The sequence below is a fragment of the Pestalotiopsis fici genome (assembly GCF_000516985.1).
Source record: "Pestalotiopsis fici W106-1 unplaced genomic scaffold PFICI_Scf_9, whole genome shotgun sequence".
NCBI classification, from domain to species: domain Eukaryota; kingdom Fungi; phylum Ascomycota; class Sordariomycetes; order Amphisphaeriales; family Sporocadaceae; genus Pestalotiopsis; species Pestalotiopsis fici.
Window position 1 is genome coordinate 2532443 of NW_006917099.1, and position 15208 is coordinate 2547650.

The 15208-nt window shown below is 43.7% G+C and overlaps 6 protein-coding genes across 6 annotated transcripts; 4 read left to right on the plus strand and 2 right to left on the minus strand.

The window, feature by feature from the left end:
* Positions 1-514: 514 nt before the first annotated feature.
* Positions 515-2001, minus strand: PFICI_12195 (uncharacterized protein; the record flags this gene model as incomplete). The annotated part of the gene is made up of 6 exons (XM_007840776.1): positions 515-693; positions 769-849; positions 935-1365; positions 1423-1481; position 1596; positions 1979-2001. 6 exons carry the CDS (start codon positions 1999-2001, stop codon positions 515-517), a joined length of 774 nt encoding a protein of 257 aa, XP_007838967.1.
* A 3607-nt stretch (positions 2002-5608) lies between these two features.
* PFICI_12196 (uncharacterized protein) lies at positions 5609-5928 on the minus strand (the record flags this gene model as incomplete). Its single annotated transcript, XM_007840777.1, has 2 exons — positions 5609-5620; positions 5668-5928. 2 exons carry the CDS (start codon positions 5926-5928, stop codon positions 5609-5611), a joined length of 273 nt encoding a protein of 90 aa, XP_007838968.1.
* A 497-nt stretch (positions 5929-6425) lies between these two features.
* PFICI_12197 (uncharacterized protein) lies at positions 6426-7375 on the plus strand (the record flags this gene model as incomplete). Its single annotated transcript, XM_007840778.1, has 2 exons — positions 6426-6515; positions 6899-7375. The coding sequence occupies 2 exons, from the start codon at positions 6426-6428 to the stop codon at positions 7373-7375; spliced, it is 567 nt and encodes a 188-aa protein (XP_007838969.1).
* A 133-nt stretch (positions 7376-7508) lies between these two features.
* PFICI_12198 (uncharacterized protein) lies at positions 7509-8905 on the plus strand (the record flags this gene model as incomplete). Its single annotated transcript, XM_007840779.1, has 3 exons — positions 7509-8087; positions 8138-8458; positions 8555-8905. 3 exons carry the CDS (start codon positions 7509-7511, stop codon positions 8903-8905), a joined length of 1251 nt encoding a protein of 416 aa, XP_007838970.1.
* A 1162-nt stretch (positions 8906-10067) lies between these two features.
* Positions 10068-11722, plus strand: PFICI_12199 (uncharacterized protein; the record flags this gene model as incomplete). The annotated part of the gene is made up of 7 exons (XM_007840780.1): positions 10068-10317; positions 10393-10604; positions 10655-10729; positions 10780-11025; positions 11103-11195; positions 11275-11515; positions 11583-11722. 7 exons carry the CDS (start codon positions 10068-10070, stop codon positions 11720-11722), a joined length of 1257 nt encoding a protein of 418 aa, XP_007838971.1.
* Positions 11723-13699: 1977 nt separating this feature from the next.
* On the plus strand, positions 13700-14743 carry PFICI_12200 (uncharacterized protein; the record flags this gene model as incomplete). Its single annotated transcript, XM_007840781.1, has 1 exon — positions 13700-14743. The coding sequence occupies one exon, from the start codon at positions 13700-13702 to the stop codon at positions 14741-14743; it is 1044 nt and encodes a 347-aa protein (XP_007838972.1).
* Between the last annotated feature and the right edge of the window lie 465 nt (positions 14744-15208).

The window sequence follows — 15208 nt, forward strand, 5'->3', positions numbered from 1 at the left end:
CGCATGAATGTAACCATTGTTCATCTGAATAAAGAGTCATGCATATGTGTTCTGAGCATTTGCAACAGGTCCAATCACCCGGTCTCCCGTAAATCAGCTTGTTCTGTTCATTCGAAAACAGTGTTGTCGTCAATCAGTGCATGTGGTATTGTGTGGACTAGACATAAAGAACGGGACTATATGCAACATTATGAATTTTGCCGTACCTCTCTAGGTGACAGAAGTCTTAATAAACCGCTTTTAATCTAGCAGTAAGGACTCATGAATGAACCATTTCATCAAGCAGCCTACAAGTTTTACTGTCATGCTTGACTTGGAAGTCTACCTATGATTCTCACTGAATTCGGGCGGCTAAATCACTCTTTCGTCTCTTGTATTCAAGCGTTCTAGTATATTCCGTTTAGATTTTGTCTCTGTCCAAGATTTTTATCAAGCGCAATGTAGTTCCTTCTTCCATCCAGTGCCCGAAAGCAGACTGTGCAGCGGCGAGTACCGTATCTCGGACCTCAAAACCTCAAACCTCCTGATTTTTGATTATAACCTTTAATTCTTTCCCACTGGCCACCGCTTCAAAGGCATCTTTCGCTCGCGAGAGTGGAATTATGGCCGTGATGAGCGGACGGAGATCAACGACGCCACGGGCTAGCATGTCAATGGCGGACGGAAAACAGGAGGCGGTATAACGTGTAATTCCTAGAGCGCAGAAGTTGATGTTAGCATGGAGTGTCTCTATTATCAAGCCAACTACATTGAACTTGGCCCATTTACCTCTAATGTCCAACTCCTTATTTGTTACCGCAATTGTAGGAAACACATGGGTCTGAACGTGGCCCAGTCCAACTTGGAGATCTATTGTAAACATAATCATCAGCTGGTGAACTCATTTCCCGCTATTCTGGGGCTCTTTGGATCAGGTGTGGTAGACGTTTCTTACAGATGCCACCCTGCTTGCAAATCGCGACGCCATGGAGCATGGCGTCCTCAGCACCACTGGCTTCGATGACCCTGTCGACACCGCCCTCGGTATTGAAGCCGCACTGTTCAATGATATCAAGCATACGTTGCCGCGCACACTCCCATCTTCTGTCTCCTTCTGTTTGTGCATGGTCTCCACCATTCGCTTCGCTATCCCCTAATGTTGCATCGTTACTCTCAACATGAAAGCCGTTGGTCTTGGTCGGCGGAGGTGCGCTCGGGATGGGATCAATATGAAAGACGTGGTCGATGATCGGTTTTCCTGTGAGTGGCGAAATGTACTTCTTCGCAAAGTCGACTCGCGAAGGGCTGATATCAAATGCCACGATCTTGCGTGCGGAATACGCATGCCCAACAGCGGCAGTGATCAGGCCGATAGGACCACAGCCACTACAAGGTAAGCAAGTCGATAAATATAAGAGAACCGACAGGATTTGGAGAACTCACAAAATTGCGAGGGTCTGATGGGCGGCCAAGTCTGCACGTTTGCCAATTTGAACACCAATCTAGATATGTGACGGGACATTCACTCCATACACTTATAGTTCTCAAGGGGATCTTTAAATTAGACTAGTTAAGCTCCATAGGAGCTCCTGGATAGGTATATAGATACGACCTACCCTTTATTTTATTTATATAAAATTAGATTATTTTTAATTATTTATTTATGCCTATATACCGCTTTTATTAGGTGATATCGAAACCTTAGATTATAAGCTCCTTTAATTGTTATAATTATAAGCCCGGTATATACGTAGCTAAGCTATTATTAAATTTTCCGCATATTTATATTATTTAGTGGGATGCTAGCGGAACCTAATTTTTAAAATTTAATTTTTAAGATTCCGACTAATATTTTAACCTTAATTTTTAAAATTAAAGCATTAGAAACCCCGTTTTTTTATAGAAAATGTTATCCTACGCGAGCTTCGATATTTAAAGCTATACGGTTAAAATTAAGCTTATTTATTAAAAAAACTGGGTAGCTTGGTTTTTATAATACCGGTTTTTTTCGGAATAAGACATTATTTAAGATTATACTAATCCTAAATCGACGAAATTATGGCTATAGGCTAGATAGCCCTTTTTAATGGAAATTTACAAATTTAAGCTTTAATATTAGTTCGAAAACGACCTAATTTAGCAGATTTCCGATTAGAATAAAAAAGATTTAAATATTAAAGGAAATAAATTTATTTTTTCCGAGCTTTTTTACTAAAAAAAGTTTTTCGAGGGATATTTTTTAGAATTTAAAACTTTAGCGTTTAACTTTAAAAAAGAATTTGTTATTTAATAATATATTAATAAGCTTAAAAAATAAGTATAAGATTTTATAAATATTAAGCTTTAGATTATTATATTTATAAAAGCTTTAAATTAAAATAACTATATTATTCGGAATTTTTGTTATATATTTTAAAATTTAATAGCTTTAACCGAAAAGGATTTATTAAAGTAGGTTTTTAAAAAATATAAAAACGTATTTATTAAAGTTAATCGAGTTTAAAACCTTATTATTTAGTGTTCTAAGGTATGATTGGTGGATCATAAACTTAGGCACAGGGAAGCGTTCATATGATTCGTAGAATCAGGCCGTGGAGGGTAGTTATAGGACTGTATAACTAATTTATTAAAGCTTAAGGAAAGAATAACTAATTACGGAGGAATAACTACCTTTTATACCCATAAAATCAACTAATAAGAACATTCTAAAGTATATTACTAATAAACTAGATTTATAATCAAGTTAATTAATAATAAGGTTAATTTATAATCGAAAAAACCATCGAAATCTATAGATTTCTATAGTATGGGTTACCTTATAACCTAGGGCCACTATGGCCAGGTGCACTAGCCACACTTAGTAGGGCTGGATCCAGTGGAACGTTCCACTGGATTCCAGTGGGTTCCAGTGGCCATAGTGGCCACAACAGTCAACTGTAATAACTTGTTGACTATACAGCACTGTGAACAGTGGCTATAAGTGGTGCTATACTAACTGTAGGTCAGTACAGGGTAAGTTCCACTGATTTCCTATATATCGTTATTTAACGATATCTCGATGGGTTTTATAGCTGTTATAACGATATAATATGCGTTATAAAGCTAATTTTATGCATTATACGATGCTATATTAACATCCGTGCAATAATAAGGTAATTTTAATTATAATTCGGAATTAATTTTTAATACGCTTTTTAGCGTTTTTATAGTTATAAAAGGCAAACGTATAACCGATTATACGGGGATCCTTAGCCCAGAAAGTTAATTAGTAGTTTTCGAAAAATAAAAAAGGGGATATTTATAAAGCAATATAATTATAATTATTATTAAAGCAGCGCTTATAATAGTTTTTATTTTTAACGGTATAATATAGCCTATTAAAACGGCCTTTTATAGCGTTTTTTAAATAACGAAAGCAGGGCTTTTAAGGTTCGCTAATAATACGCTTAAAAGGTTTTTTGGACGAGGAAGGAGGATTAGGAGTGCTTTTTAAAAAAGTCGGCTTTTTTATATTACGGTAAAAGGGATTTTAAGCTAAAGTTAAAAGTTTATTACGGCAAAATTAATAAAAAGATTTAGGGATAAAAGTGTTGTTTTTAGTACGAATTAGAAGATTATCGGTTTTAATAAATTTAAAAACCTAAAATCGATAATAAAAGCGGCGGTTAAAATAAAAAGGGTTTTTAGGCTTATTAAAGCTAATAGCTTAAAATTTGCGAGCCTAATTAGCTTTACGATTTCGGTTAGCCTGCTTAATAAGAAAAAAATAACGGCTAAAAAGCTTATTAATATTAGTAAAAGATTTATTAAAACTTTTAAAATTAAAAACGCCAATTAAATTAATGCTAGCTATTAAAATATTTCGAAAAGCTTTAAATAGCTTTTTTTTAAAGGATTAGCCCTAAATTTAAAATTAGTTTTAAGCTTAGAATTAGGACTGCTAAATTTAAGGTTAATTTTAAGATTAGGTTTTAATTCGAAAAAAAAGATTCGAAAGGTTAATAGGAGTTGCGCCCGGTATATTTTATACTTATATTTGCTCCGCCGAAGCTTATTAAGTTTAAAGATTTAGGTTAGGCGGGAATTTGTAAATAGGAAAGATTATAAGATTTTTAGGACGACGAAATTAGGGGGGAATAAAAATAAAACTAATAAATAATAGCTCGTTAAAAGGATTAAATTTAAAAGGTAAAGGCTGCTAAAAAAAAGCTTTGCTATTATTATTTCGGCTGGTTTTAGCTTTAGCGAGTTTAAAGGTAATTTAGGAACGACGATTAACAGTTTTATATTTAATAAAATAGTAAAATTAGTTATCGGAACGGCGAAAAATAATTAAAAATAAGCGGACGGAGCTTTTAAAGCTTTTATTACGCTTAAAAAAGGAGCGTTTATTTTTAAATATAGTAACGGCAAATTTTAAAAGCTTAATAACGATAGTAAATTTAAGGATAAAAAAAAGAAAAAAAAGGAGTTTAAAGTTAATAAAGCTTAAAAAGCTAAATTGAATAAATCCGGAGGAATTTAAAAAAATAGATATATAATAAAAAAAAAATAAAGCTCGGTATATAAAAAGGAAATCTTCCTTTTATAAAAGGGAAAAACCTATGGTTAGGATTTATTAATTAGAAAATTAATTATTAATTTTAAAGCAAAAAATAAATTAATAATAGATTTTTACGGATTAAGAAATCTAAGATCGGACGGAATAGGCAGTAGTTATTAATTTTAAAAAGGTAATTATTAATTTTAAAATTAGTTATTTTTTAAAAAGTTAGCTACGGGATCGTTTAAAGCCGAAAGAAAAGAGTTTACGGAGCTTAAAAAAGGTGGGATAAACGGACGTTAACAGAAACCAGGTTTTTGGTTAAATAATTATTTAATCGCCTAAAAAGAAATTGGAAACCGAAATTGGATATTAAAAATTAAGAATATATATCCTGAATATATAATTTTTAAGCTTTTTTGGGACGCTGGATTAGCTTAGGGGGTATATAATAGGATATTTACTTTATATATTTACAGTTTTTAAAGGGATTTTTAAATTAAATTAATTAAGCTTTATAAGAGCTTTTAGATAGGTATATAAATACGACCTACCCTTTATTTTATTTATACAAAATTAAACTATTTTTAATTATTTATTTATGCCTATATACCGCTCCTATTAGGTAATATCGAAACCCTAGATTATAAGCTCCTCTGACTATTATAAGATAATATTTAGCAGCGAGAGGAGAATAGCCGATCTGTTAAGATAAGCCTACCGCAAGTGGCTGTATACTGCCAGCCACGTCCTAATCAACACATTTGGGTATATGAGGGGCCATGTCTGCAGGTAGAGCAAAGAATCTTGGTCATTGTTAATGCCGAAAGGCGCGTTACACCTAGATAAAGCGTGGGCCAAACTCACCTTGACAGTGATCCATGGGTACCAGGCGCGCCACAGTATCGCATTGACAAACATATATTGCTTCGACCGTTCTTGCAGTTTGTACATCGCCTGCAAGGGAGACCAGGTTCGACTGTCAAAGACGTGAGCATCTGCGCTATGATCATGGTTCTGCTTGTCCCTCTTTGCTCGCACGCGCAACAAAAGCTTCCAGAGTGGAATATTCGAAAGGACAACCACCTACTTGCAACCCTGTCACCAGGTTTGTGTGTGGTTACTTGGTCGCCTACAGCAATAACCTCTCCAGCGGCCTCGTGGCCCATGACAGTAGGCTCTACTATGGGGCGACCGCCAACACCCCCAGCCAAGTAGGCGTGCATATCGGAGCCACAAATGCCATTGGAAATAACCTTGACAAGCACACCGTCAGGCTGAAGTGTGGGCAGCGCAATGGGCTCTATGAGGATGATACGTGTCTTGACGAGTAGGCAGGAAGTGTTTGGCGGAAGGCCAAGTGCCTTGACATGAGAAGGTTGCACATGGGTACTACTAGGAGACATGGCTGTTAGTTCTCAAAAAATGACCGTCGGTACAATAGATGTGAGTGGCTATGTCGGGATATTGAACGATATTTGTTGGCAGCCATGCTATTTCACAGGAATGCATGGACAGTAATAAATCATTTTGGCATCAAGCAAAAAGCGTCTGTCTCGTCGCAGGTCCCACAGCTTGCCAGCAATATCGATGCATGACCGCTCAATCATCTACAACCGAATACTGATCACCAAAGCAGGCTGCTAGCCACGTCGGTGTGAATCTATGGTGACCTGACCTGTTAATTGATGGACCTAGTCGGGTGAATCTAGATAGTGCAAATAACTGTATCACGCGGTACAATACACATAGTTCAGGCCAAGGGTCACAATAAGTGGAGACGTGTATTTGCCCGGCGGCACAAAAGAAGCCCAGTCTCAAGCCAAGTCTTGAACTTTATCAGTTTCAACCGTCTTCTCCATCCCCGCTACCACACTGATCGACTAACAGGCAATCAACAATCATGACTTCACGTAGGGATCAGGATGAAGGCCAAGATACAGCACCTAACTCGGCAGAGACACACGTGCTTAACAAGCGAAAGCGCAATGGCGTGAGTCACCCCACGAGCCTGGTCCTGAGCGCATACGAACATGCCTACCGGTGAATCTAACGAGTCGTTCTTAGCGAGCCTGCGATCGGTGTCACCGATTAGCTTGTAGAGTGAGTGAGCCCCGGGGACGAGCCCACCCAGGAAGAAACGGTCTTTTCTGTGGAGCAGAACACAGACCGTGGTGCGGCACGGCTAATACCTGGGCTGGGTTTCTAGTGTTCGCCAGGCATAGAAGGCGTTGAGTGTAGCCGTTGCGAGGAAATGGCAGTTCCATGCACATATGAGCGGCCGGCCAAGAAGCGAGGGGTGAGCTGCCCCCTCCCCCAAGTGTCATGCCCGCGAGCACATCCTCGTTAGAAAAGCACCAACTCACAAGGTCCCAGCCGCCGCCTAGGAATCGCAGAGAATCAAATGCGACCGAGGTAGAATCACAACAACCGCAATCGCGAACTCAAGTCTTGGAACAGACTACTATTGCGTCGGGTGAAGATGATGGCGAACATCCGCCCGACCTGACCACAGCGTCTCAGGATGAACGCACGTCAGCCTTCACCCCTAGAAGCGGTGGCAGATCTGAAGAGATTTTGGGAGGAGACCAATGCTGCAATGACAACGCCGGCAATCAATCCACCAACAGTGGCCGGGTACCAACAGCTAGTGCCGAGTTCCCAGACGTGGTGCAGCCAGACGTCGTTGAGAAACTTGTTGAAGTCTTTCATCACACAGCATATCCCTTGCGTCCCTATTTCCACTGGCCCACATACCGTGCACAGGTCCGAACCCGACAGTATCGTACTGACTGGGGCCTTTTGGACTTTTACCATGGCAGTGTGTACCATGGCATCTGGGCGTCTATGTGACGGGGTCTTGATGCCAAGTTTGGGCGGAGAACCCCTGCGCCTACAGGCCAATAGCTTGTTTAATAAGTGCTACAATGCTTCCATCAAAGCCTTTCCTGTCGATATATTAACTGTACCTGACGCCTACCATGCGATGAAGGCCAAGGCCATTCTGGCCTCCGCGTGTCTACAAGACGGGGACTGGCGAAAAGCAGTTGTCCACCTAGGCGATTACGCGTCACTATCCGCTGTGACTGGATTCTGTCAAGAGTCGAATTGGCCTGTGGGTATCAACGAAATCCAAAGGCAAGAAAGGCGTAGAGTACATTGGGGCGTATACCAACAAGAACAATACCTGTCCAGCAGCTTTGGCTTCCCGTCCCGCCAGCGTGAAGCAGACGCTATAGTCAAGTACCCAGCAGAAGTGTCTGATGACGAAGATATCACCCAGACCAGTGTATGTTGCCAGCTGGATGAACTATCTTTCCTCGTAGGCTGGAACTTTTGCACCGACCTGTATCGCCTTCTTGAACGTTTGAGAGGAAGCGCGAAAGCGGCGCCTCAGATGCCCCGTATGGAACCAGGGAACAAGATTGAATCGCAGACCTTGAGAATGCTGCTTGTTGGTATCAACAAACCAAGCGTGCATCTTCGCTGCGCGATCGCGAGTGAACTGCTGGATGAATTGAGTAGCATACCAATGGCATTCTTCAACGCATCAAGCATTGTGTCGGTAGGTCTTTGATCGGCTCGTCACCGTTGACAAGCGCTGACCCGGTCCAGCTGCATCACTTGGCACGCATTGGACACATCCTCAGTGATATAACCAAAGATACCCTCCCGATTTGGACCTATCTTCAGGTCCGAAATATTTTAATAGTGCTAGCTGATCTTCTCGAAAAGATTGAGTCGGCACGATTGTCGAATGCTGGTACAGCTTTAAAATTGCGGGCGGAAATTGATCGCATTGGAAACTGTATAAAGCAGGCGTCTCAAAATGACCAACAACAAACATCACAGCTTTCAATGAGCCAAAGCTTACTCACAGACTGGAGGAACGCATCTACGGGATCACCTGCAACAGAGTCGACAGATCGTACCAATGTAAGTCTCATGTTTCCCTGCAGCCAGTCGGCGGGCTCCTGGGCCTGGCGGTCTGAGAATGTGTATTGCAGTCTAACGAGATACACCCAAAAGCAGATGACGCGGTCCCCTGGCCCTCCCAATGGAAGCTCTAGGACGGCCATGCAAGTGTCTTCTCAGTATGCAGATCACGCGCGCGATTGGCCTCCAGGTGAAAGCATACTGGTTGGGCACGGTTTGGATTCCATGAGAGAAATTCAACGTCATACTAGTGTCCCAACCACGTTCAATCCTCTCATGATACCTCCAAACCATCAGGGCTACGGTGCCATCAGCATGTCCCAGCCTGGGACCATGCAGGAGCAGCAAGATATGCAATTTGATGCAGCTCATGGTCAGAGGCTGGGGGTGGACAATCTATTGTCGGGAGATTTCTTCTTTTCTCAATGGCCATATCTGGCAAGCTAACCCGGTGCAACCGAGATAACGAGAATATTAGAGATTTACGTACATGCATCAATGCGACGCCAAACTTGTGGTATTCGAGCAAAGATGATGGAACAGCTGGTAGCCAAGATTCAAAAGCTGCCTACCTTGAGCAAAGTGTACGGCAAAAAGAAACTGTAACAATATCTCTGGGCATACCCCCATTACCTGCCTCAATAATGCCACAACATGTTTCAAGAGTAAAGAAATGTGGGTAAAGAGAGGTGGAAAAGTACATACAATAGGTTATACTTGAACATCTTGCATTTCAATACATAACCAGGCGTACAATACTGATTGCCGACCATAGAAAGAACGGCTTTGTGGCTTGAAATTTATGACATGATAAATTATTTACCGTTTATGATCCAACCGATCAAGGCTAATATTAACAAGCGGCCCAGCAGCGTGAATACAGTTTAGCCGGCTCGCTCAGTCACAATAAACGTATTAAAACGACACAATATGATCAGCGTTGACTACACAGTCGGTACTGATACAATTTTCAAAACAATCCGAGCCTGGATATATGGGAAGATAATGCATTCACCTCGTACTGTGTTTCGCCGGACCAGACATTTGTTCAGGTCTCAAGAGCTGGCTCATCGATATTTCGGCTCTACATCCCACTTTCACTATCAGCGGTTCCGCCCGTCAACGCTACGAAGCACGCATCAGAAAACCGCTGTCCCCCTTTCAATAGTATTGGCTGGAATTGTGTGTACAAAATGATCAAATACCAAAGTTACTCCAGCTGACAGTTTGTCATAGGTTTTCTCTCTATCACAGACTCAGAATGCCTCGTCAATTCTCACCTTGGTTGGTGACGAAGATACTTGCGAAGCCTCGGGCCCTTGTAGCGGCCCCACGGGACTGATCCCGTACAGCGAGGTCCAGAAGCACAATTCAGCGGACGACTGTTGGGTCGTTATTAAAGTATTGAATCCCAAGCAATTACTGCAATATATGTTCTAATTCCGATAAAGGGATCTGTCTATAATATGACAAATTTTATTAAAGCGCACCCCGGAGGCGAACAAGCCATTACTACACTGGCTGGATCAGACGTTACGTGGGTACTCCGACATGAAATCCTGAATGGAGCTCTGACGGCTTTCTTTGGATCGCAAGTGAGGTTTTCTCCATGATTCATCCACCGACTACATTAGATACACTTCCGTTTGAGATGTTCATGGGTGCAGTAGACCCTGCCACTCTTCCGGAACCCAAGGATCAAATCCCAACAGAAGATGAGCTCCAGAGAGCAGCCGCCCGCAAGAGCATGCCTGAAGCACACGCCTTTCATCTCCTACAAGACTTTGAATTCTGGGCGGAGCGGGTTTTGACCAATACTGCTTGGGCTTATTACCGAAGCGCCGCCGATGAGGAACACAGTACGTATTTGGCATGGGCTTCTCAATCTTGCCAGAGGATTCGCAAGACCAGTTGATTGACAAGGGGAAAAATAGCATATCATGAAAACCGTGAAGCTTTTCGGCGGTATTACTTTCGTCCCCGGCTCCTCCGCGACACCAGCAATGGAACCACAACAACAACCTTCCTCGAGATACCGACGACGCTGCCCATTTTCATTTCGCCCGCTGCCATGGCAAAGCTTGGCCATCCATTGGGTGAAATCAATTTAACAAGGGCTGCTGGAAACGCTGGGATTATTCAAGTCGTAGGTCTTGGTACTCTGTATCCTGGAATATGGGGCTCAACTGGCTATAGATATCTTCAAACGCCAGCTGTAGTTTGGAAGAAATGTTCGACGCACGGCAGGTACACCAGCAGTTGGTATTTCAGGTAGGCCATGTGATATACGACCAAGAATACATGAACCTAACATATTCTAGCTTTACTTGAACAAGGATCGCTCAGCTTCCAGATCACTTCTTGAGAAAGTTGAAAGACTTGGTGCCAAAGCCATCATGTTCACAGTTGATGTATGCTGGGAATCAAAGAGGACAAAAGATGTGCAAACCAAGCTGAGCTCGAGCGGAAGTCGGAATGCAAACAATGTCCAGGCCCAAGGGGTCGCGCAAGCAATCGGAGGGTATCAAGATCGCAATCTGACGTGGAAGGACATTGACTTTATTCGTGTAAGCTGCGCTCACAATTCATTGATTCATCTGGCCAGTAAGGTAGGAGATTATACTAATGTCGCGTTATTTAACAGAGCGTCACCAAAATACCAATCATTGTCAAAGGGATCCAGTCACTTGAAGATGTTGAGCTCTGTGTAGCTCATGGTGCTCAAGGGGTTGTTCTTGTAAGTCCACAGATCACGAAAAACTTCAGAATGTTGTCTGAGTTGACTCAACAATTGACACTGAGCCAACGTGCTCCAGTCCAATCATGGTGGACGCCAGGCAGACTATGCGCCAGCCCCCATCGATATCTTGTACGAAATACGAACATATCGTCCCGATTTGTTTTCAAAGATACATATCATGATAGACGGCGGTGTTCGTTCCGGGGCAGACGTGGTCAAGGCTCTGGCATTGGGCGCCAAAGCTGTGGGCATTGGGAGGCCATTCTTATATGCCAATGGCACTCATGGAGAAGAAGGCTGCAATCGTGTTATAGAAAGTCAGTTGCTTCAACTCCCCCAATGAGTTTGTTGGAAGACCATTATTGCCTAACATTCATCTTCTAGTTCTTCGCGAAGAGATCACAAATACCATGCGCAATATTGGGGTGACCAATATAAAGGAGCTCACGCCTGAGCTCGTTGGCCCTGCTGGCCCCTGGGTGGGTGTCAACAGACCTTTGTACGCTCAAGACGTGGCAGGATAAGTGGCTGCATTGCAGAAGGCTCATGTCAGTGTGCCAAAGAAGATCAACCAATACGGCCCGGCGCTCACTGTATGAACTTGTTCTTGTAAAGCGTATGGTCCTAACGAGGGAACGGGCCAGAACACGCGGCCATTAGGTGCGGGCGCTCTATTATTACTGTAATATCGATACCCTGGAATACCAATCTTTCTGGGTCCCGTTCGATACACCACTGCCATGTATTGGTTCTTGAGAAATGTTGACAAACTGCAAGTGAAAAGTTTATTGTTCTATCGTACTTGTGATTGCGGGCGCCGGTAGTAAGCCTGACTGATTTTCGTGTGAGACGCCATGTCTTTTGGTATCGTCGTCAATTCGAAAATGAATGTTGTGCAGTTGCACGCTTCCTGCGCGAAAGAAAAGATACCTACCTACATACCTACCTAGGCAAAGTAATGGCCTGAACCTGGTGTGGACAACATTCATGTATTGCACAGCACGTTCTTATTTCCCCTCCATTCCAGACGACTTTCATCCCTGGGGACTTTGCAGATGATCCTTGCCCGGTGGCGAATGATTAATCAACAACGTCGACAGTCAACCTCGAGGTTAAATAGATGAATTGTCTCTCCCGTGAATAGTGAGCACATCAGCTCCAACCACACTACTCCGCACATGAGTTCTAGTTACGCCGAGACTTGCTGGGGGTTAAAATTCAAGCGGCGGTTACCGAAGCAAAGCGTAGCCGTGGAATTATCCTCCATCTCAGAGGTCATGGGGACCTTTCCCCCCCCCAGCAGGCACAAGGTTTATGTACCTTCAACCATACAATACTAGCCGAACGAGACCCTACGAGCATAAGCGGCCTCCACCTTTATGGGCTCGGCCTTTGGGATCTACAGAGACGCAGATCTTTGACTACGCATGTGCACTCCTGTGTAATCTGTACATTGTACTGCACTGATAATGTACCTGACAAAGGTGCAATATGCCGTATAAAACAAAAACATAGTCCTCGGCGGTTACAATGTCCGCTCAGATCTTCTAGAGAGTCATCACATGTGCCTCGCTCCGATTGAAGCAACCTTTGCCGCAAACATCATGCCAGCGTGTGCAACAGAATATAGACACACGAGACGATGGCACTACTTGGGCGCTTGGAGAAAGGCCGGTAAAGTCTAGATTCTCAGCGGGGTAAAGCCAGGATAAAGAGAGACCTTCTCCAACAGAACCAGGCGGTTGGTTCGCTTCTCTTTCATCCGTTTTCAATTTTCGTTCCATTTTCCCATGGTTGGCTTTGTCATTGCTTTCCCTGTGCCCAATTCGTGGGAAGCGAAATCATCATACGGACAATATTGTCGAACCATTGTCACATCTTGAGCGGATCACCAAGCGGATACACCATGCATGCGATCAGCTATTACCCCTCATGTGCGGTGCAGTTTAATCAGTGAAGAAAAACAAAACTAAACATACGACCCTACTCCAACAGGCTACTACGTACTTGTTCCCCAGCAGTGGCCCCGCTGCACTGGGCCCGACGGCGTCCCAGGAAAGGGTCCTATTTCCTCACATAGCACAACATCGTGTGCCCCGTTTTGTCGCAAATCAAGAGTCGATTTTTTTTCCCTCTTTCCTCTTCCTCGTGATAGTGCATCAAACTACCTGCTCATGATATCTCTGAGAAATAACCTCCTCAAGGAATATGTGTTTTGTTGAGAAACCTCGATCCAATTTTGACCCAACACCAGAGGCTCTGTGGCCACGATAATTCCAGCTCTCTGTCGCGTCTTCGGACAACCGAGGTTCAGAGCTAGGGAACAACGCGGCGCCTGGACCCGATTATCCCCTACCAGAGACAAGTCGATTCCCCATTAAAAGAAATCTGACTCTAGAGCAAAGGCTTCTCAGCTCCTGTCCTTGTTTTTCCTTGGTTGTTACCTTCGCCGGTAATAGGCGAAGGCACTGTGCCTTTTGACTTGAGTTGGGGGAGTCAACATGCCTGACCAGGATGCGCCCTCGACTGCAGATGATGCGACGCCTACCACGCCTCCTCCAGCACCGATTCCTGCCGCCGACCCGAAGCTGATCGGACAGGCCCGCACGCCACCGCCGCTGCACCATGCCGGGCCTCTCCCATCATCCCAAGACCTTTTCAAAATATCTCCCATAGCCGCCTTGAGACTCCTAGCCTCCGGCACCGAGGCTCTTGTCCGTATGACGGGCGATATTCCGCCGACACCACCGCCATCGACACATACCGTCCCTCAGATGCGAGGATTCCAGCAGGAAAAGGCAGCCATTGCACGATCGCACTCGGAGAAGAGTCTCGCCAGACTTCGCGAACAGGAGGAAGAAAAAGAAAAGGCGGCAGCGGCAGAAGCAGCAGCGAGAGCTCATCACTCCTCCCGATCGGAGACACCCTCTTCTTCGTGCTATCAGCCAATTGATGGTGTTCACTTGCGGCATACACCAACTCCTGCACCTCCGCCAGGCTCTCCCGAGCCATATATCGTGATAGGAGAGAATTCACAACCTCTCAATCTCCAGCACAGTGCCATCACTCGAAAGTTTTACAGCAAAGCACCTCCACCCATCAGCATAGAAGAGTACCTGATGCGGATACATCGATGGTGTCCTATGAGCTCGGCCGTGTACTTGGCAACATCCTTTTATCTTTTCCGATTGGGCGTAGAAGAGAGGGCAATACCAGTAACGCGGAGGAATTGTCATAGACTTCTTCTCGCCGGGCTGCGGGTGGCAATGAAAGCTCTCGAAGATTTGAGCTACCCACATGCCAAATTTGCCAAAGTGGGCGGCGTGAGTGAGTTGGAACTCGCCAGGCTCGAGATTAGCTTTTGCTTCCTAGCAGGGTTTGAGCTTGTAGTTCGAGAGGAGCAGCTCAAATTGCACTGGGAGTCGCTCAAAGATGGTGCAAGCCTTGGCAATCTCGGAGATGGTGGAAGTGCGACTGAAGTTGGTAGAGTACCTGTGCTTAGATTGGAGCATAGGAGGAGATTGGACGCCGAGGTGAATGGCTGAAGAATCCCAGCTAACGCAAGATTTCACATTCACAAGTATACGCCATGGCGTGACAAAGTTTGTCTCCCATGCAGAGCATACAAGGGGTGGTGATGATGGCCATCAAAAACATTGTGGTGCAACTCGGAAAACCTGGTTGATGATGCATGGACCAGAGTGCTACAGTTTCCGAATTGCATTGAGCTGCCATTGGCTTTTGTAGTAATATCTACGTCCATGGAATATCAGCAGGATGTGTCAGCAATTCGACTCCAATACCATGGGCTATATATTATATAGTGTTGCTGAAGGATCTATGCAGCACGGAACACGGAGATTTCTAGGGGCGAGGGCCGGAGTATACATGCAGATATATCGTCAAAACTTACACAAATGGATGGAGGATGGATATAAGAATACATTGATGGATAATAAATTCAAAGTCTGGTTCAAATTATCGGTTGTGATACACCGAATTTGTCGATT